Source organism: Myiozetetes cayanensis, unplaced genomic scaffold (genome assembly GCF_022539395.1).
Source record: "Myiozetetes cayanensis isolate MyiCay16 unplaced genomic scaffold, myiCay2020 scf3, whole genome shotgun sequence".
Lineage (NCBI taxonomy): Eukaryota > Metazoa > Chordata > Aves > Passeriformes > Tyrannidae > Myiozetetes > Myiozetetes cayanensis.
Genome location: NW_026087521.1, coordinates 1,035,392 through 1,056,248, shown reverse-complemented (window position 1 = coordinate 1,056,248; position 20,857 = coordinate 1,035,392). Strand labels below are relative to the sequence as shown.

At 58.6% G+C, this 20,857-nt stretch overlaps 1 protein-coding gene and 1 non-coding gene across 2 annotated transcripts; one reads left to right on the top strand and one right to left on the bottom strand.

The window, feature by feature from the left end:
* Positions 1 to 1,420: 1,420 nt before the first annotated feature.
* On the top strand, positions 1,421 to 1,493 carry TRNAD-AUC (transfer RNA aspartic acid (anticodon AUC)). The gene has a single exon. It is a non-coding gene; the product is annotated as a tRNA-Asp (tRNA).
* A 2,874-nt stretch (positions 1,494 to 4,367) lies between these two features.
* DENND6B (DENN domain containing 6B) lies at positions 4,368 to 20,552 on the bottom strand. Its single transcript, XM_050325038.1, is given in 21 exon segments — positions 4,368 to 5,904; positions 6,213 to 6,287; positions 7,317 to 7,419; positions 8,063 to 8,172; positions 8,509 to 8,562; positions 9,033 to 9,122; positions 9,469 to 9,533; positions 10,183 to 10,248; positions 10,774 to 10,868; positions 10,960 to 11,055; positions 12,145 to 12,267; positions 12,984 to 13,039; positions 13,732 to 13,794; positions 14,037 to 14,116; positions 14,569 to 14,674; positions 15,142 to 15,203; positions 15,206 to 15,221; positions 17,331 to 17,443; positions 18,265 to 18,307; positions 18,405 to 18,443; positions 20,394 to 20,552. Coding segments are annotated over 21 exon segments (1,734 nt in total). The 5' UTR covers positions 20,550 to 20,552; the 3' UTR covers positions 4,368 to 5,781.
* Positions 20,553 to 20,857: the final 305 nt, after the last annotated feature.

The following is a 20,857-nucleotide window of genomic DNA, read 5'->3' as shown; positions in this document are numbered from 1 at the left end:
CCCTCCCCAGCTGCGGCCCCTGTCCCTGCTGGCCCTGGCAGATCTCCTGGCCGCCGCTGCCCTGCTGGGCACGGCCACGCTGCAGCTGCTGCCGGCGCCGCTCGCTGTCCCCGCGTACGCCGCCTGTCCCTACGGGCGGATGCTGGTCACGGTAAGGGGGCACCGGGGGCCGGGACCCCCCTGGGCCCCGTCCGCGGGCTGGGATGGACGGACAGGGGGCCCGGGTGGTCAGTGCTGCCGGCCCCGAGAGGCCAAAGGCCAGAGAGACCACCCGGTCCTTCCGCGGGGGCAGGAGGAGGGAAGGGGCTGGAGGGATAGTGTGGGGTTGGGCTGCAGGGCACGGGGAGGGAAGGGGCTGGTGTGGCATCGGGGTGCAGAGGGAAGGGGGAAGGTGCCCTGGGGGCGCTGTGCACAGCAGGACCGACTCCCTCTCCTCCTCCAGACCTTCTACTCCGTCTCGTTCCTCATGGTCGTTGTCTACGCCTACGAGTCCTATCGCACCGTCCTTGGCGGCAGAGCCCGGCCCCGGCAGCGCTGCAGGTCCGTGACCCCACCCGCGTGATCCGGGCATCTCCCTGCCCACACACAACCCTGCCAGGACCTGGGCATCTCCCTGCCCACACACAGCCCTGCCAGGACCTGGGCATCTCCCTGACCACACACAGCCCTGCCAGGACCTTGGCATCTCCCTGACCACACACAGCCCTGCCAGGACCTGGGCATTGCTCTGCCAGGACCTGGGCATCTCCCTGCCCACACACAGCCCTGCCAGGACCTGGGCATCGCTCTGCCCACACACAGCCCTGCCAGGACCTGGGCATTGCCCTGTCAGGACATGGGCATCGCTCTGCCCACACACGGCCCTGCCAGGACGTGGGGGGGCAGCGGGGGGATCCAGAACAGCCCCATTCCCTGGGGCATTGGGGGTTCCCCTCATCCCTGTGGAAGCGGGGCTGGATCCTCGGCTGCTGCCGCTCCTGCAGCCCCGGCTCAGGGCAGGATCCTCCCGCAGGAGCGGAGCCGGTGCCTGGAGAGAGCGTGGCAGGGAATCCCCTACGTCCTGGCCTGGTAGGTGCCCCTCTCGACCCCCCCGCCCCGGGCTGTCCCAGGACATCCCAGGACATCCCGGGACATCCCTCCTCTCTCTCCCAAGGCTGGTGCCGGCTCTGACGCTCCTGGGGCAGCTCCTCGCCCGCGGCTCCTCTGGCACTGACATCGTGCCCGTGGTGCCCTGGAAACGGAACGGCTCCCACGACACCTTCGGGCTGTACTGCTCCAGGTCCGGACCCGGGGGGGCCGGGGGACACCCCCTCCCTGTCCCCCACGAGACACTGCCGGGGATGGAGGCGTTGGGCTGGGGGATTTGGGGCTGGGGTATTTTGGGTTGCGGGGGGATTTGGGGTTGGAGTACTAGGTTTGGGCCCCTGGTGGTCTAGTGGTAAAGACGCCGCGCTATCACCGCGGAGACCCGGGTTCGATTCCCGGTCAGGGCCACTCCCGGGCAGGTGGGGCTCGTTAGCCCTTAAAGGCAACCCACCTACGTCCTAAGGACCTCACTGCCACCGTCCAAGCTCGCTTGGCCCCGGCAGATGAACCTTAGGATTAAAGGGTGGGCTCAGTTCCGCGCGCACTGTGTCTCACCTAAAAAATCCAATGCGCAGGCTGGAAGGTGTAAAGACCTTCCCCGGATCTTCGCTCGCGAAGACTGGCCATTATATTATTACTAGGTTTGGGGTGGGGATTGGGGACTGGGACATTTTTGGTTGGTGTGGGGGATTTGTGGTTGGGGTAACTTGGGTTGCAGTGGGGGATTTGTGGTTGGGGTATTTAGGTTTGGGGATTTGGGGACGGGGTGGGGGATTTGGGGACCACCAGCAGCATCCTCCATCCTTTTCCTTCCAGCTGCCTGCTCCTCATCCACAGTGCTCAGGACATCTGCTCCCAGGTGAGCACTGCTGGGTGCCCGTCCCTCCCTGCCCCTGCGAGCTGCCCACCCACCCCACCGGGGCGGGGGGCTCCGGGGGATGCAGGCGCTGCCGGAAGGCCGGGACAGGGGTGTCCCCCTCCCAACAGAGGCACAGGGGCAGCTCCGGCAGCTCCCAGGCCGTGGGGTCGCGGCACAGCTCGAGGCAGGGCTGCCCCGGCCCCACGGGGTTCCCATTTCCTCCCAGTACATCGGTGAGAACGACGTGGGGCTGGCGGGGAAAATCATCTTCCTCCTGTACCTGCTGCTGGTGCTCGGCTGCTGCACGGTGAGGGCGCGGGGCAGGGCTGGGTCTGGGGGCCGGGACAGCCCCGCTGACCCCCCGGGACCCTTCCCCAGCTCCTGTACCGCCGGGTGAGGCTCCGCTGCCGCGGGACCATCGCGGTGCCTTTGCTGCCCCTGGAGAGGGACGGGGGCTTCGGGGGTGGGAGCAGCTGCAGCGTCAGCAAAGCCTCCCGCTGCTTCCAGCTGGTCTTCCTGTTCTGCTGGACGCCAGGCAAGTCCGGGTGGGGGTGTCCCAGGGTCCCCACAGCCCTGCAGGGTCACGGTGTGTGTGTGGGGTCCGACCAAAAAGTGTCCTTTTGTCTCCCACCCACAGCCTTCCTCCTCATCCTCCTCTCCTTCACCGGCATCAAACCTGCCTCGGTCTTTGTCCTCTATGTTGCTGCAGTGAGTAAAACCCCGTTTCCAGGGCTCCCGAGCAGGGCTTTTGTCCCCACCCCAATGTGTCAGTGGTGCTGGGCCCCCCAGGGCCAGGGGCTGTGACAGGGCTTGGGGACAGGCTGGTCCCCGCTGACCCCAGGGTGAGGACACAGCCCTGGGCCCAGCCTGGCTCTTCCCACCGGGTTGGAGGTTGGAGTTTCACCCTTTGGCTCTTCCCAGGGGTTTGATGTGGTTTAATTAACCACATCAAGAGGAGAGACACCTCCCGTGTCCCCGTGTCACCTGTCCCTGTGTCACCTGACCTGGGCTGGTCCCCGGGGGTCTGCAGGGACAGGGAACGGCAGCACTGGCCCTGCCCTCTCCCTCTCTCCCCCAGGCCCTGACCGTGTCCCTCCAGGGCTTCCTGCACAGTTTGGTCTATGGCTGGACGAGGGAGAACTTCCGTCGGGAGGTGCTGGGCAGGAGCCCCCCCCTGCAGCCACACCGGGGCCTCCAGGCTTTCTACGACGAGTCCCTGGGGGTTGTTCCCTGAGTCCCTGGGGGCTGTTCCCTGAGTCCCTGGGGGCTGTTCCCTGAGCTCCCACCTCGTCCCGCTCCCCCCGGCCTGCCCAGAGCCCAGGCAGGATCTGCACGTCCCTGGCTGCTCATGGAATCACGGAGTGGTTTGGGTGGGAAGGGACTTAAAGGTCATCCAGTGCCACCCCCTGCCATGGGCAGGGACAGCTCCCACAGCTCCCTGTCCGGGCAGGATCTCCCTGGACTTGGCCCCTCGTGCCTGGAAAGGTTTGAGGGCACGGGAGGTGCTGGGCAGGTTCCCACAGTGAAATGAGTGTCCCCTGTTGAGACCTGGAGCTGTTAAACAGGGATTTAATCAGACTGCAGAGTTTATAAGGCATTTTTTATTCTACACAATGGCTCGGATAAGCCAGGATTTGGGAACGGGGCAGGGCTGAAAACCTGGTGGGAGGTGAAGGGGACAGAGAGAAAAATGGACAGTGTGGAGGAAAGGGAAAAGGATGATCCTGGAGGGAGACTATTTACAGTGGCCTGGAGGGGCAGGACACAGGGAATGGCTTCCCACTGCCAGAGGGCAGGGACAGATGGGATACTGGGAAGGAATTGCTGGCTGGGAGGGTGGGCAGGCCCTGGCCCAGGTTGGCCAGAGAAGCTGTGGCTGCCCCTGGATCCCTGGGAGTGTTCAAGGCCAGCCTGGACGGGGCTTGGAGCAACCTGGGCCAGTGGAAGGTGTCCCTGCCCATGGCAGGGGTGGAACATCAGGAGATGATCTTTAAGGTCCCTTCCCACCCAAACCTTCCTGGGATTCCACGATAATGAGTTCACAGGAGATGGGGCTTGGGAGAAATGCAAAACTAAAAATGCATCATTGAGAGGGATAATGCCAGAAGGAGGAAATTTGGGCTGCTGAGGAACAGCTCCAGGACGATGTGGGAGTCCCCCGGTGGAGTTCCCTGGAGGGATCTCAAAGCCCTGTGGATGTGGCACTTGGGGACAGGGGTCAGTGGTGGCCTTGGCAGTGCTGGGGGATGGTTGGACTCCCTGGGCTCAGGGGATTTTCCAACCCAGATGATTCCATGACTCCCTGCCCTGGGCAGGGCAGAGGGACACACACCAGGCAGGTGCAGGCCGGGTGCTGCGAACACCCCGGAGGACTTGGATGCTGATGGCCAGGAGTGACCAAACCCCACAGCAGGGACAGCCCCACCCCAAACCAAATAAACTCCACAGACTCCAAACCAGGCCCCATCTTGCCTTCAGGTTTGTTTTTGTTTTTTTTTTTTAAACTAGTATTTTCTACTTTACAGAGTGTTTGGGGCCAGCAGGGCCCCACAGAGCTGTGCACGGACACACGGCCTATGTACAGAATATACACTGTCCCTAAGGATACTGTACAGAATTCCATGCTCCAGGGAGGGCAGAGGCACTGGGAGGCCCAGGGGGCTCCTGCTGCTCCGTGCCTGGCTCCAGAGGGGGAATGCAGGAGGAGTTCAGTCATCTCTGAGCCCCCCCACACCTCCCCAGCTCCAAGAGAGTGATGGAAACGGTGCAGCTTCCACTGGGAGCACTGGGAATGCCACAGCTCTGGGCAGGATCCGCCCTGCCACGTGCAAAAGTGCCAAGTTCAACCACAGCAAGGCTTCTGACAGGACAAGGCTGCCAGATCCCTTCTAATCCCTTCTGTTAGGCAAAAATTTCAGCCCTGGCCAGACACCCGGACAGGGAAATGCAGATACAGAGCAGCAAAGGCCTTGAAGGGCTCACAGTGAATCCATTTCCAGGGCAGGAAGGGGATCCCAGGCAGGAGCAGAGCAGCAGGGCCCAATCCTGTGCATTCCCTCTTGGCATGGGCTGTGGAAATCCGATTTTCCAACAGGTGTTCTCGGGAAGTGGGCTGAGTGAGCTCAGCCATCCCAGTGCCCCCGGCACAGCCCCAGTCCCGGCTGCCATCAGAGCACAGACCTGACCTTCCAGTGGAGTGAATGGCATTGGAGCCAGCTCCTCCCAGCAGCCATCCCAGGCACTCTGGAGAGCTCTGATCCTTGGGGATGCACCAGCCTCTCCTTCTCTGGCTCTGCCCTGGAGAGAATCCAGCAGTTTTCCATGTCCAGAATTCCTCCTCCCGCTCTCCCTGCAGCTGGAGCTTGAGCTGGGATGAGCCAGGCTGCTCAGGGCAGGGACAGCTTCTTCACCTCATCCTCATCATCAGGAGCTGTCCTGAGCCCCAACCAGGGCTGCTCCTGCTCCTTCCAGGCAGGATGAGGCCACGGGAATGCCCTGGACAAGGATGGCGTGTGAGTGGGCACCACAGGCTGGGCACAGCCTGGCACGTGCTGCCGGAGGCCTGGTGGCACTTCCCGCCCTGCTGGCAGCCACACAGGGCACAATTCCTCGTGGACAGCCCCAGCCCAGCCCCTCGGAGCGGGATCAGGCAGGGAACAGTGCACAGGCTCCGACCCACGCTCCGAGTCCCCCCAGGTGAGATCCAGGCCCCGCCAGCGGGATCAGGGAAGGAGTTTCCTCTCCAGACACAACTGCAGCTGCCCGGAGCGGGGTGGGAGCGGGGTTGGGAGCGGGGTTGGGAGCACCCCTTGCTGTCCAGGAGCCCCGCCCTGCGCTCAGGGGTGGTGCAGCACAGCCTGCAGGTCCTCGGGCAGGGAGCCGATGATGGTGTCGATGTACAGCCCCACCCGCTGCAGCGTCTCCTCCTTCACCGGCAGGTGCTGGCACCGGGCTCTCACCTGGGACACAGGGAGGGGACACAGCAGTGCAAAACGCCTTCACAAGTTCCCCTTTCCCCTCTGCCTTTGGCTCTGGCACGTGGTCCCTTCGGTCTGGGACGTGAGATGACAAGGAAACACCCCTGGGCCTCGGGGAGGTGAAGAATCCTCAGAACTCCGAGCGTTTCACACAAAGTTTCCCGATTGTCCCAGTTCTCCAGGCAGTGAGAACAAAGCTTCCCAAGGCACAGGTGTGATCCATGTCCCTGGTCTGCCCCTGCCACACACAGTGAGAGGAGCAAGTGCAGGGAGAGGGCAGGAAAACTCACCAGCTTCTCCCTCAGTTTGAGCACCAGGTCCACGATCTCCACCTCGGACTTGTCCTTCATCCAGGCCACAATGTCCTACAGAGAGAGAGGGCCTTTGCTCAGGGACATTTCCCACAGGGATACCCCTAAGCAAAGCCTGACACAAAGGTAAGGACAGGTTTTTCTCATCCTCATTCCCAAGTGAGGGAGACAGAGCTCTTCCTACTGTCCTGACCACAACAGGCTCTTCCCTGCAGGAGCAGTGCTCAGGATTTCAATCCATTTCCAGCCAGGAGCAGCTCTGGCATTTCCCATGCCATGGACAAGGACCTGCACTGCTGCCGGGGGGGAGCAGCTGGAGATGCACCTGGAGGGATTCCAGAGCTCCAGGGGGACTCCAGCAGCTGCTCAGCTCAAGGCATTGTCCCAGCAGGCACTGCCAAAAATCCTCCCTATTTTCACCAGGCATTAAGGAAGCACAACAGATGATCATGGAATGGTTTGGGAGGGAAAGGGACTTTAAAAGCCCAGCCAGTGCCACCCCCTGCCATGGACAGGGACACCTTCCACGAGCCCAGGTTGATCCAACCTCGCCTTGGACACTTCCAGGGATCCAGGGGCAGCCACAGCTTCTCTGCCCAACCTGTGCCAGGGCCTGCCCAGCCTCACAGCCAGCAATTCCTTCCCAATATCCCATCTATCCCTGCCCTCTGGCATTAGGAAGCCATTCCCTGTGTCCTGTCCCTCCATGCCTTGTCCCCAGTCCCTCTCCAGCTCTCCTGGAGCCCCTTTAGGCCCTGGCAGGGGCTCTCAGGTCTCCCTGGAGCCTTCTCCAAGTAAAGAATTTCTTCCTAATATTTGGGCTAAATAAACTAAAAGCTCTTGCTGCTTCCAGCCTGGCTTGGGAAGAGCCTGAGGAATGGCAAAGAGCTGGCAGGAGCAGTGGGAGCAGGATGTGGGAGCTGAGCTGCCCTGTCCCAGGTGGGACACGAGGCAGGGCCGTGATCCCGAGGGCACAGATCCCGTGGGAGCAGGAGCAGGCAGTGCCCGAGGCAGCAGTGCCCTCACTCCTGGGGTCCCAGGGGTCCCCCTGTCACTGCTCCACGCCCTGTGGGTGGCACATACCGCCTCACAGATGGCCTCCAGGTGAAGGGCCTCCAGCTTGTGGGTCATCTCCCGGTGCCGCTGCCGGAACCAGCCGTCGAAGTTCGGGGACTTGAAGAAACGCCTGCAGGGAGAGAGGCCAGGAATCATGGAATAATCATGGAATCATGGAATGCCCTGAGCTAGGAGGGACCCCTAAGATCATCCAGTCCAACTGCTGGCCCTGCACAGGGGCCCAATGCATCCCACCATGTGCCTGAGAGCTCCGTGAGGTGACGCTGGGAAGGGGACAGGGGGATGCAGAGCCGGCTCTGGGAATGCCAGGGCCCTGGCACAGGTGCCCAGAGAGGGACTCCCCATCCCTGGAAGTGTCCCAGGCCAGGCTGGACGGGGCTTGGAGCAACCTGGGCTAGTGGAAGGTGTCCCTGCCCACGGCAGGGGGTGAGACTGGGTGGGCTTTAAGGTCCTTTCCCCATGTAAACCATTCCAGGACTCTGGAATTCTGTGATTATTGTTTCTGATCACTTCCTGGGACTTTTTCCCTTCTCCTTTCCTTTCCCACCGAATATCCAACTTCTGGATTCCTTCCACTCATATTGTACTGTCTTTTCCCTCCCATTTATATTTAACTATTTAATTATCCCTGTTGTAACTGTGGACAAACTCTCCTGCAGGGAGAGTTTGTTACAAACCCTGACTCAGGGTTTGATGTTCATTGTAACTCATAACTCCTAATGGGATGAGAGAATTCCTGACCCAAATCCTACCTGTAGAGGCCCAACCAGTCCCCCTTGAGCACACAGGTGAGCTGGGGCCCAGCGTGTTCCAGGGTCTTCATGAAATCCTCCTGGCAGAAGGGACGGATCTGGGGAGGATTCTGCACACACAAAAAAAGTCCAGGTTAGAGAACTCCCAAAGGAACCAGGAGAGCGAGGCCTTGTATTTACACTGGAAAAGGTGCAAAAAGCATGAAAACTCAGGATAAAACTGTGGGAACACCTTAAGGTTAACCTTCAAATGGAATTCCCAAAGGCAGCACAGGAAACATCCGTCCCAAGGTTTGTTTCAGCTTCTTTATTTTAGTTTTAAAGAAGTAACAATCCTCTTCCCTCAAGAAGGGATGTTACACGGAGTATCAGAGTGTGTGACCAGCAACAATTCCCAACCCTGCAGTCTCACAGGGAAGAGGGAGCAGCTGGAAAACCCAACCTACCTTCCACGGAGTGATGGCTCTCTGCAGAGGCATCAGGCTGGCAATATAGTGCTCCTAAGAAAAAAATAAACTCCCCAAAATTAAAATAGTGATAAAGGAGTTACAACAACTGAGGAGCCTCTTGTGAGGTCACGGAGTTTGAGGGTTTTCTTCCAGAGCATCCCAGGCCCAACAACAGCCTCATGCTTTGGGTTTTTCCTCCATTTTTTCCCTTCACAGTCACATTTTAGGTGAGCCCAAGTGTCCCAGCCGGTTTCCCACCAGGATCTAGGGATGGAGTTGGCAGGAGGGACTGGAATCCCTGGCATTAAAACCTCTGGATGGGGCTTGGAGCAAGCTGGGCTAGTGGAAGGTGTCCCTGCACATGGCAGGGGCTGGGAGGAGTTTAAAGGTCCCTTCCCACCCAAACCATTCCAGGATTCCAGGCTCCTGAGCCCATTACAGAGGCTGTTACAGGGAAGGGCAAACCCCTCACCCTCCTGTGCCTCCCCTCTCGCCCTGGGGACCCTCTGGCACTCACTCACCAGGGGGATGATGAAGCTCTGGGTGAGCTCCAGGAGGTGACGCCTCAGCAGGGCACTCTGCACCTCGGAGGGACGTTTCCTCTGGATGCCCTGGAAGCACAAATGTCCCCCCCCGGTCACTCAGGGCCCCTGGGTGTCACACAGACACAGGGGCTGCCCAGACACACCTGCCACTCTCCACTTAAACACTGTTAAATTTCAAATGTCACCGCACAAGGCCCAGGTTTTGGGCTGCGTTTTTGGCATCGATTCTTCTCTCTCAGGGTATTTAACCCTTAATATCAAGGGGAAAATCCTAAATCTGGCATGGGAGACACGTCCAAATACACCCAACTGAATCACTGCCTGCTCCTTTTGGAGAGTTCCCTCTGTGCAAACCAAGCTGCTGGGCACAGTTTTCCCATCCAGCATGCAGGAGAGAGTGGGAAGTGCTTACCTTCAGCAATCTTTTGATCAGGGATTTGTCTTTGTGAAGGAATGTTTTATAAGAAGTATAGATTCCTAGATTGGAAAAAAAAAACAAACAACATAAAATCAGGGAAAAAAAACAAACCAGGAATGAGAACAAAGTTTTGCCTGTTCCTCTGGAGGAGACATTGTTACACAGTGCAGGGAGGACAGGACTGAGATTCCCAGCACAAACCCTGGGTGTGTAGTTACAAAAATCATTAAATCACTGCAAAATTATGGAATTGCTAAGGCAGCCAGTACTCACAGCAGGGTTAAAGGGCTCTGAACTGCCTCCAGGATCTTCTTACACTGATTTTCTGGTGGGAGAACTTCCTGGAGGCAGCTCTTGGCAGGGCCTGGGAGGGACACTCGGCTGTGACAGCTGAGCAAGTTCCCCTCACTGCCATCACCTCTGAACAGCAGGCGTGGTACACAAAATAAACCCAGGGAAACGATGGAATAACGTGTTGCAGTAATTTAAATTGGCTTTTTCCACGCCAGAACAGAGGTGTGCAGCTTTCCTGGATCTGACATGGATGTCCCTGGGCAGCAGATCAGGATCTGCAAGGAGGTAGCAACAACACCAACACACCCACTTGTTGGGATGCAAAGAACAGCGGACACGACATTCTCATTCCTGCAGAACCCTCCCAATGGAAGGGTAAACAAAGATTGAATTGTGACTGAGAAGAGGACTGACCCGGTTTTGTGTCCAGGGTTTTGAGCTTGGCCAGTTTCTTCACCTTCACCTGCTTGGGCAGGTCCCCTGTGAGAGACAGGGGGGACAGTTCAGGCTCTCCCTCTGCCCCTGTGAGGCCCTTTGCCCTTGAGAACATCCAGCCCTACATTTGTCCATCCTAACTCACACCCTCCCTCTCCTCCACCCTCACAGAAGCCTCATCTCACTGTCCTGCTACAATTTTGGAGCGAGGATGTGTTAAGGAGGCACTGCACAAAACCAGCTCCTCAGCCTCGAGGGTTTCTTGGTTTCACAGTTAATAACTGAGTCTCTCTCTCCACCTTTTTCTTGTTCTCAATGCAGTTTTCTTTTCCTGCCCAGAAAGGGCTCCTCCTTTTCTGAGTGCTTCAGAAAAGCACAGCAAATCACCCTCACAAGAACCTGCCTTCCCACTGCAGCACCCTGTACGTGGCCCGAGGACCAGCCCACACTTCCCCCCCTGGCTTCCCAGCTCTCCCAGGAATGAAGATGAGCAAAATTATGGCCCATGCAGCTCCCTGCCAGTCCCCTGTACGGTCCACCAGCCCCACAGGACCTCGGTGCCACCCTCACCTGACATCCTGAGCTCCCCCACCCGCAGGATGTGCGGCCAGTGCTGGAGCGTCTTGATAAAGAAAGGGTTGGTGACGCCCACGACGATGTTGGGCCTGGAAAGGGAGGGGAAAAAAAGCAGGACAATGGAAATGTGGGGAGGTCTCCTCACCCAGAGGGGGCAGGAGGGGCCTGGTGGGCACTCACGGGGCCTGTGTGCGGGTCGTGTACTCCTTGAACTCGCTGTCGTGGATGGTGAAGTAGGGCCGGAAATCGCAGCAGTAGCGGAGCGGGGCCAGGACACTGCAACACACGGGGTTACTGCAGACACGGGGGCTGCAGCAGGGCCTGGGCCTGCCACAGGTAACACACTCCCTGAATCCCAGGATCCCTGAGGTTGGAAAAGCCCTCCCAGCCCATGGAGCCACCCTGTGCCCCATCCCCACCTTGTCCCCCAGCCCAGAGCACTGAGTGCCACGGCCAGGCCTGCCTGGGACACCTCCAGGCCTGGGCACTCCAAACCTCCCTGGGCAGCCCCTGCCAAGGCCTCACCACCCTTTCCAGCAACAAATTCCTCCTCAGGGCCAACCTGAGCCTCCCCTGGCACAGCTTGAGGCCCTTTCCCCTTGTCCTGTCCCTGTTCCCTGGGAGCAGAGCCCGACCCCCCCCGGCTCCCCCCTCCTGGCAGGGACTTGCAGAGCCAGAAGGTCCCCCCTGAGCCTCCTTTTCTCCAGGATGAGCCCCCCCAGCTCCCTCAGGAGTTCTCCACACCCTTCCCAGCTCCCTTCCCTGCCCTGCACACGCTCCAGCCCCTCCATGGCTCTCCTGGCTGGGGGCCCAGAACTGACCCCAGGATTCCAGAGGGGCCTCCCCAGCTCCCAGCACAGGGACAATCCCTGCCCTGGGCCTGTGCCCACCCTGGGGCTGCCACAGCCCACGGAGCTTTGGCCTCCTGCCCCCCTGGGCACAGCTGGGCTCGTGTCCAGCCACTGCCACCAGCACCCCCAGGGCCTTCTCCAGCTTTCCAGCCCCTCTGCCCCAGCCTGGAGCCTTCCTGGGGTTGGGGTGACCCAAAGGCAGGACCCAGCACTGGTTGATCCACTATGGAGAATCCCAGGGTTTTGGGTTTTTGAGCTAAAGCAGAGCTCAGAGCCAGGGAGACAACGTTCCTCAGGGCCTGAACCTCCAGGTCTCCCCTCAGGGAGGTTCCCCTGCCCTCCTCTCTGCCCCTGGGGGATGTGAGCAGGACTCTCACTGTGCTCTTCATCCTGCAAAGCTTCCACGTGCAAACCAATCCTGACACCACTGAGCAGCAGGGAGTGGAGCTGAGGCAGAAAAGCTGCCAGAATTTGTTGTTCCAGCTCCCAGTCTCCCAGAATCCGAGGGCATTACCTGGTGAGGGCCAGAACCATTTCTGAGGAGACAGTTGGGGACGGTGCCATCACCACCATGGGCTCTCCCAGCAGCATCAGCTCCCACAGCATCTGGATGTGGATCAGCACTGGCTGGAAACACCTGAGAGTGGTGGGAGAACAACCAGCTGAGGGTAGAAAGGCAGCTCAGGAAAGACCAGGCACAACAGTTCCACACAAACCCACCCAGATGTGCTTCGCTCCGGGAATTTGAAGTCTAGGATGGATTTTTAGCATTCCACAACGGAATTCAGGTGTCTTTGCACGTCCTGTTGCTCAATCATTTTATACATGTTCAGAGGAAATGGTCTGAGCAATGTCAAGCAGCCTGATCACATAACCATGGGATGGTTTGGGTGGGAAGGGACCTTAAAGATCATCTCCTGATGTTCCACCCATGGGTAGGGACACCTCCCACTGGCCCAGGCTGCTCCAAGCTCTGTCCAACCTGGCCTTGGACACTCCCAGAGATCCAGGGGTAGCCACAGATGCTCTGGGAAATCCAGTGCAGCCCCTCCCCACTCTCCCAGCCAGCAATTCCCTCCCAGTATCCCATCTCTTCCTTCCCTCTGGCACTGGGAAGCCATTCCCTGTGTCCTGTCCCTCCATCCCTTGTCCCCAGTCCCTCTCCAGCTTTCCTGGAGCCCCTTTAGGCCCTGGCAGGGGCTCTCAGGTCTCCCTGGAGCCTCCTCTTCTCCAGGCTGAACAATCCCAATTCTCTCAGCCTTTCCTCACTGAGAGCCATTTTTGACCCTGCATCACCCCTGTGATTTCTGGGGGTTCAGGTGGAGGGCAGGGGGTTGGAATGGTGGCTCTCACCTGAACAGATCCAGCTCATGGACACTGGGGAGAACCAGTGGGGCTGGTAACAGATTCTGAAGGAGGAAGGCAGAAAAGCCTGTTAGTAAGTGTTAGTAAAGCTGTCAGGAAATGGAATTCCAATGGAGCCATCAACCACAAAGCAACACAAAAAGAAGTGGACAAGGTGAACGCTCAGAGGTGTGAGCAGGAAGAAGGTCTGGATTGAGCATCCAAGGTCCAAATTAATTTCCTTGCCTCTAAACTGGTCAAAAATCCCCTTCCTATTGAGATGTGAGAGGCTGCCCAGGTCTGCTCCTTTGTTTTCCAGAGTTCCCTCTGGTGGAAGACAGAGCTTGAGACACAGAGCCAGTAAGGGTTAGAAATGGGGGCCCCAAACCAACATCAGTCAGAGGAGAGAAAAGGGGAAAGATGACACGACAAGAACGGAAATCAAAGCTGAACCAAAGCACTGAAGCTGCTCAGAGAGCAAAGGCTGCACCACAACTCAGAAGCTGAAGACAGGAGACCTACCTAGGCCTGAATTCCCAGGAAAAGCAAGGGGAACAGTAACTCAGAGCACACAGACTGTGCTGAGAGTCCTGTTTGACTCCCAGACACGAGAGCCTGAGGTTTAACCACGTGGGTGACTGAGCCCACAATGATCCCAGGCTTTTCAAACAGGATTTAGGAGCTCCAGCTCTTCCCACCCTCTTCCCTCAGTGGTTCAGGCTCTGCTCACCACGGGCCTGGGCCAGGCCTAACTCACCTCTTGATTGAACTGCTTCACTGGGCTTGATCCTGGTTTATCCACCCTGGATGGGATTCTCACCTGGATTGCACACAAGAGCAGAGGCCACCCCTGGAGATGGGATCAGCAACACACACACACTTCCCTTCCCTGCAACCACCCACGAGAGAAAACCTCATCACCCTCAACTCTAATTGCAGGGACCCAAAAGGCTGGGGGAGAATCTGGAGTGAACACTTATTTCAACAGCCAGAATAAAGGAGTGCAGCTCTCCCCTCCCACTCTGCCTCAGTTTGCTGTCACAGACCCCCAGCCACAGGTACCTGGATGACAACTCCCATCACGGGCAGGTTCAGGGTCTGTCCTGGCACAGGAGGGGGCCACTGGTCGATCTCGTTGCACACTGAGGGACACAGGAGAAGGGAAAGGTTTCATCTGCAGGAAAACCCAGCCTGTCCAGCGGCTCCTGGGAGTTCTGACACTGAATCACTGCCCGTTCCCAGCTCAATGCAGAGCCCCGTCCCAGGTGAGCACCTTCATTCCCACAGCAGCACCACAGAGTTAAATAAACCAGGATTGAGCTGAACAAGGCAATAAAGGCCTGCCAGAGATGCAGCAGCAGCAGTTCTTGCTGTCTCTGGGAATACACTGACAGCCCCATCCATCCCCTTGCCATCAGTGCCTCCTCTGCAGCCGGCTGTCATTCGGACAAGCAGACAAAGAGTTCTTCCCTGACAGAATTTGTTACAGAACAAACCCATCTGGAACATTTCAAACCGTCCTTCCCGAACCTCCTGATCGAACCCCTGCAGGATTTCAGGCTGCCAGCCCTCCCTGCCAGCCCTCCCTGCTCACCTGCCTCCAGGCACGGCTCCAGCTTGTCGAAGTACTCCGGAGCAATGAGCTGGAGCAGGGACTGGAACAGGTTCACGTAGGGCAGGCGGGACACCAGCACCAGGGACTGGAAAAGGGCACATCTGGGAGTCAACCCCTGCAGCACCATCCCTTCCAGCACTGCACATGTTTATACTGCACAAGGAGCGGCTGAGGGAGCTGGGGGGGCTCATCCTGGAGAAAAGGAGGCTCAGGGGGGACCTTCTGGCTCTGCAAGTCCCTGCCAGGAGGGGGGAGCTCCAAAGGGGGTCGGGCTCTGCTCCCAGGGAACAGGGACAGGACAAGGGGAAACGGCCTCAAGCTGTGCCAGGGGAGGCTCAGGTTGGCCCTGAGGAGGAATTTGTTGCTGGAAAGGGTGGTGAGGCCTTGGCAGGGGCTGCCCAGGGAGGTTTGGAGTGCCCAGCCCTGGAGGTGTCCCAGGCAGGCCTGGCCATGGCACTGAGTGCTCTGGGCTGGGGGACAAGGTGGGGATGGGGCACAGGGTGGATCCATGGGCTGGGAGGGCTTTTCCAGCCTCAGGGATTCAGCACTTACCTTCTGGAAGTACCCCCTCCTCATGGAGCTGTCCTTGACCTGTCTGAAGTACACGTACCCAAGTAATGAGCGGCCTCACGCTGCAAGAGACCAACAGAGTGAGGGACAAACCAGTCCAGTGCCACCAACCCCAGCCCATGACCCCCCACACCTCCCTCCTGCTCTGACACAGCCCAGCACTCCCTCATTTACCACAGCTCCCTATGCCCAACTCGCTGGGAGAGCTTTCCAAATGGGAGAGGGAGGAGGCACAGATGGGGCTGAAGCCCCTCTGCTCTGGAGCCAGGCTGGGAGAGCTGGGGGGTTCACCTGGAGAAGAGAAGGCTCCAGGGAGACCTGAGAGCCCCTTCCAGGGCCTGAAGGGGCTCCAGGAGAGCTGGAGAGGGACTGGGGACAAGGCCTGAAGGGACAGGACACAGGAATGGCTTCCCAGTGCCAGAGGGCAGGGTCAGATGGGATATTGGGAAGGAATTGCTGGCTGGGAAGGTGGGGAGGTCCTGGCCCAGGTTGGCCAGAGAAGCTGTGGCTGCCCCTGGATCCCTGGAAGTGTCCCAGGGCAGATTGGACAGGGCTTGGAGCAACTTGGGCTGATGGAAGGTGTCCCTGCCCATGGCAGGAGTGTGGGATGATCTCTAAGGTCTCTTCCCACACAAAACATTCCATGACATGATTCTCTCCTATAACAAAAAGAATTCCAGCCTCCAGGCAGCACCTTCATGGGCCCCTTCCTGCAGCCCCTTCAGGCCCAGCATCCAAAGGGTTAATTGAGATTTCCACCAAGGACCAGGTGGGCCAACCCACTGAGCTCATCCTGCCCTTTGCCAGCTGGAGGCCAGGGAATTGCTGAGGAAGGAATCCATCATCACCCAGAGGAGGAAATGTCCTGTACCCTGCCCCTGCATTCCTCAAGGAACCACAGGGCAAACTTTACTCAGGGTGGCACAAAGCTGGGTGTTGTTTCCTCCACAGCATCCAGGAAAAAACCAAGGGATGTAGCACAAATCCCCGGGGATCAGTTCAAACACATCAATTCCCTCTGATATCTCACAGCAAGGAGGAAGAACAGTTATCAGTGCTGAACACAAGACATCCTTAATATCATTTTTGAAGCCCCACAGTTAAAGGCACCTTCTTCTTCCCAAATATTCTTTTCCCACAGCAGAATCCAGTACTTTGGCGGTTTTACTCCCCTCACTCTAAAGCTGGGTGACTTGTGGCAGCATCCCAGTGCTACAAAGATGGATCCAAGCTCAAAAATCTCTAGACCAGAATTTAGGGGAAGAAATCCTCCCACTGCCTCTTGGAGCAGCAAACCAGCCCAGGACTGAAGTGTCCCACAAAAAGGCCATGGAAGTGTTGGAAAGGCCCAAGCACAGGAAGCAGCACCTCAGAAGGGAAAACAGGAGAGGATGGAGCTGATTCCACCTGCTCAGTTTGGAAAAGCCACAGAGCTCAGCACTCAGGGAACGGAGAGTTCCCTGATGGGAAACCACAGCCCAAGGACACGAGGGGGTTGGGAACAGCTGACCCACCCCACAGAGGCAGCCCAAGTGTGGATTTGTGGCATTCCACAGCTGGCTCTACACCCACAGATCCTGCAACAAAGGGAAACCACCATCCCCCCCTTCACACACGAGGGGAACACTGACCACAGACAGGGTTTGCTCCTGGGAACGTGCACGGGCAGCTGGATCTCTGTGGGATGTCCCTGCATGCCACTGCTGCTCCTGGGGCTGCAGCTGGGGGTGACACTGCTCTAATCTGGGGTCCCCTGATCCACTTCCATCTCCCAGTATAAATGGGGTCCCCTGATCCAGTTCCACCTTTGATCCCTCAGATTCAGTTCCTCTCCCAGAAGAGCTGGGAGTCCCCCTAATTCAGTTCCATCTCCCAGTGTAACTAACTGGGGTCTCCTTGCTTCAGTTCCATCTTTGATCCCCTTGGATTCGGTTCCCTCTCCCAAAACACGCTGGGAGTCCCCCCGATTCAGTTCCCTCTCCCAGCGCAGTTCCATCTCCATCCTCACTCCCTGTGAGGTAAATCCCTGCCCTGAACCCTTCCTCCTTTCCTGACCATCCCCACGGCCAGAGCACGTCCCACAGAGGCCACAGATCCCCGAAATCTCTGGCTGCACCCCCGAGCCAGCCCTGTGTGCCTGCAGGAGGAGGCAGAGCAGAGGCAGGACCGACCTGCAGCGTCAGGGGGGCCTCCCGGTTGTACCGACCGTCGTCCTGGAACGGGGAGGTCCTGGGGCCCCCCGACTGCCGCAGGCGGAAGCTGAACTGGGTGTCCCCAAGGCCACCTGGGACAGAGAACAGCACAGGGCTCAGGAGAGCTGGGAGGGGGTCACGTGGGACGGGGATGGGGGGGTTTGCAAGGAGCTCCGACGCTGAAATGGAGAGGAACAGCATAAAGAAACCCCCGGAAGACAGCACGAGACAGGAGGGGAAGGAGGGAAATATCAGGAAAATGTCCTTCCCTGGGAGGGTGGGCAGGCCCTGGCACAGCTTGCCCAGAGAAGCTGTGGCTGCCCCTGGATCCCTGGAAGTGTCCCAGGCCAGGTTGGACAGGCCTTGGAGCAACCTGTGACCAGTGGAAGGTGTCCCTGTGGCACTGGACAATACTTAAGGTCCCTTCCCACCCCACCTATTCCATAAGCCCATGGAAGCTGCAGGAAACCAACATTCAGGAACCACCCTTAAACAGCCAGGGCTGGGTTGAGACTTGTTTCTTATTGTCCCCTTTCTGGTGTAAATGTGGGCTCTGGGAACACTTTTGCTGTGGAATTGTCCTCTCCCAGCTCCTGCTCCTCAGTGGGCACTCACAAACACAGGAATGTGAGAGTCAAGAGCTGCCACCTCAGGGAACCCTTCCTGGTCCTGCTGGATATTCCACTGGCACGGGGGGAGCAGGAGTGCACGAGTTTATGGAGGGATCACCCAGCAGATCACAGATTCTGTATGCAGAGATCAACCAACAGGACAAGAAGCCTCTTTGCTCAGCACTGAGGGCACCAGAACCCCGGTTCAAGAGGATGCAGCCCCATCGGTCTGTGCTGCATCCCAGGGGATAACTCAGCCCTTCCATCCTGGACCCACTTCCTTCACCCCTGGTGCCACCTACCTGAGTAGGAGTCTGGGAAGGACAAGTAGCAGATACTCGTTTTCTGCAAAAAAAACCCCAAAACACCCAGTAAGGACCCCTCCATCAGAGCTGCTGAGTGGCTTAAAAACGGGAGAAGAAAGGGAATAAATAGTTGTTACCTCTTTCTCTGTCAGCCTGAAGTCATGAGGATACACCAGCTGCCAAAGAGACGGGAGACAGTCAGTCAGTGTGTGCTCCCCGACTTCTACAGACTAAAAATGCCTTATTTTCCCCAAATTAACACTTATTTCTCCCAAAGTAACAGATCCTACAAGGAGGCACCTTGACCCACACCAGCCTTTCCTGGTGGGAAAATGCAGGAATTGCAGGAGGCTTTAAATGGGCGGAGGAGAAAGGAAGCGGCCCGGGATGAGACGGAACACGGAGATCTGTCCCAGCCACGGGAACTCTGCTCCAGAGGCAGCTGGCTCTCAAATCAGGAGCTCCAAGCAGCGCTTGGCTCTCCCTTCCAGGCTATAAATAGCACAGGTGGCACCGTGCCAGGGTGCTGGAAGTTCACGGAGCGCTGACAATTCCCCACGGGTTCCTTGGCAAGGGCGTTTCGGCGAGAGCCAAAAGCTCCCAGTTAACAGGGAACAGCGCTCAGCCCTCGCTGAGAGCCGCTCTGGGAGCGGGGAGATGCTGCTGCTCGGAGGGAAAACCATCCCAGAGCAGCTCCAGGGGGAGGCAGCACGGGCAGGGAAGGGTTTGGATGGCGCAGAGTGAAGGGATGGGGACGGTCACCGGACGCGCTTCCCTCCGCTCCGCTCCCGCCTGGCTGGGGCTGATTTAATCACCAGACAAACGTGGATTTTGCTAATTCCCACGGAATAACAGCCAGCCCAGGAGCGGGGAGACCTGGCCAGCTGCTCCTGATTCCCCAGGAGCCCAGGAATCCCATGGCACCCACAGCTTTCCACACTCGCTGAAGGTCTAACTCAGACCAAGAGTCAAGACAAGGCTCCCACTTCTCCTGCTGCATTTTTGGTGGGGGGGGTCTTTCTGCAAGCAAATGGCCTTGACTTCCAGGGTTGGACTTGATGATCTTGGAGGTCTTTTCCAACCTTAATTAATCTCTGATTTTGGGTCTTTAATTCCCCCTGCCTTTAAGTCTGACGTTCCTCTACGTTTGGGATGTGGGAGGGACATCTCTAAACATCCACAAGATTAAAACCTCCAAACCCAAACCAGAGAGAATCTGCGTGGTCACAACTTCTCAAAAGAAAAAACAAACAAACAAACAAACAGTAAACAAAAAGGAATTTTTGATGTGTGAAAAGTCCAAAAGGGCTTAAGCTGTGTCATGACGTGTGATAAGTGCTGCTCTCCCCATCCATGGGAATGAAGGAGTAAGGAGGAGACACATGTTGGAAAGGGATCCCAGCACCCCAAACTCTGGATCCCGGGAGGGACCAAGAGCTGCTGCCATGGCAATGGGACCAACATCCCAGGAAATGCCTCTGGAGGAGCCCAGCCTCATGGAGTGCCCGTGTCTGGGCAGGGAGCAGCCTGTGCCAGTGACAACAGGGATGGTTTGGCACCACGGGGAGGCATTTCCAGCGTTTCTGTGGCCGTGGGCAGAAGTCAGAGCCTCAGGGGGCTGGAGGGCAAAGGGCTGGTGGGGAGGGCAGGGCGAGCATCCCTCCCTGGCGCTTTTCCCTTCTGTCATTGACTGTTTGAAGAAATGTAAATGGGTAGAGGAGTCAGAGACAGAAATGACACCTAATTCCTGCTACGACCGGTGCTTTCCTTTCTAGCAGCTTCCCCGCCGTCTCTGCAAACAGCAGTACAGGGGGAATCACCGAATTCCACAATATTTTGAATCTTTCTCAGAATCTTTCGGACCTCTGAAGCTTTCAGAGCCAATTCCAGGTCAATGACAGAAGTACACCGAGAGACAGGGGCACGGATCGTAAAATACACGGAATTCAAGGATCCCGAGCGGGCCCCAAGCAAGGGCTTGGCTGCGAGTCTGCACCCACAGACCCCCGAATTTGCACCCTCAGACCCCCGAGTCTGCACCCACAGACTCCCCCCAACTTGCACCCTGACACTCTCTCCCCGTCCCTGACCCCTTTCCCACCCCCCACCGCTGCCCCTCCGCGCACCTCCATGGCCTGCCCGAGCTCCAGGTCGAAGGTGACCACACACACGCAGTCGATCCAGGCTGCGAAGCGGCCCCAGGGCAGGGGGGACGGGCCGGCCGCGGCGGGAGCGGCGGGGCCGCGGCGGGCGCGGGGCCCTGCCCGGCTCAGCGCGTCCATGGCGGCGCCGGCCCGCCCGCCGCGCTCCGCCGCGCCCCCTGCCGGCCCGGAGGTCCCGCGGCCGCCCCGCCCCGCCGCGCTCCGCCGCGCCCCCTGCCGGCCCGGAGGTCCCGAGAGCGCGTCCCGCACCATCGAGACGGGCCGGGCGGAGCAGAGCGGTGTGTGGGCAGGGTGTCATGGCGGGCGGGAGCGGCGGCGTGAGGGGAGCGGAGGCTCCGCGGGGCTCGGCGGCGGCTGGAGCGGGGTCTGAGGGGCGGCTGGTGCCGCTGAACCCACCGCGGCGTCGCCGCTCGGCTCCTGGTCCCCGG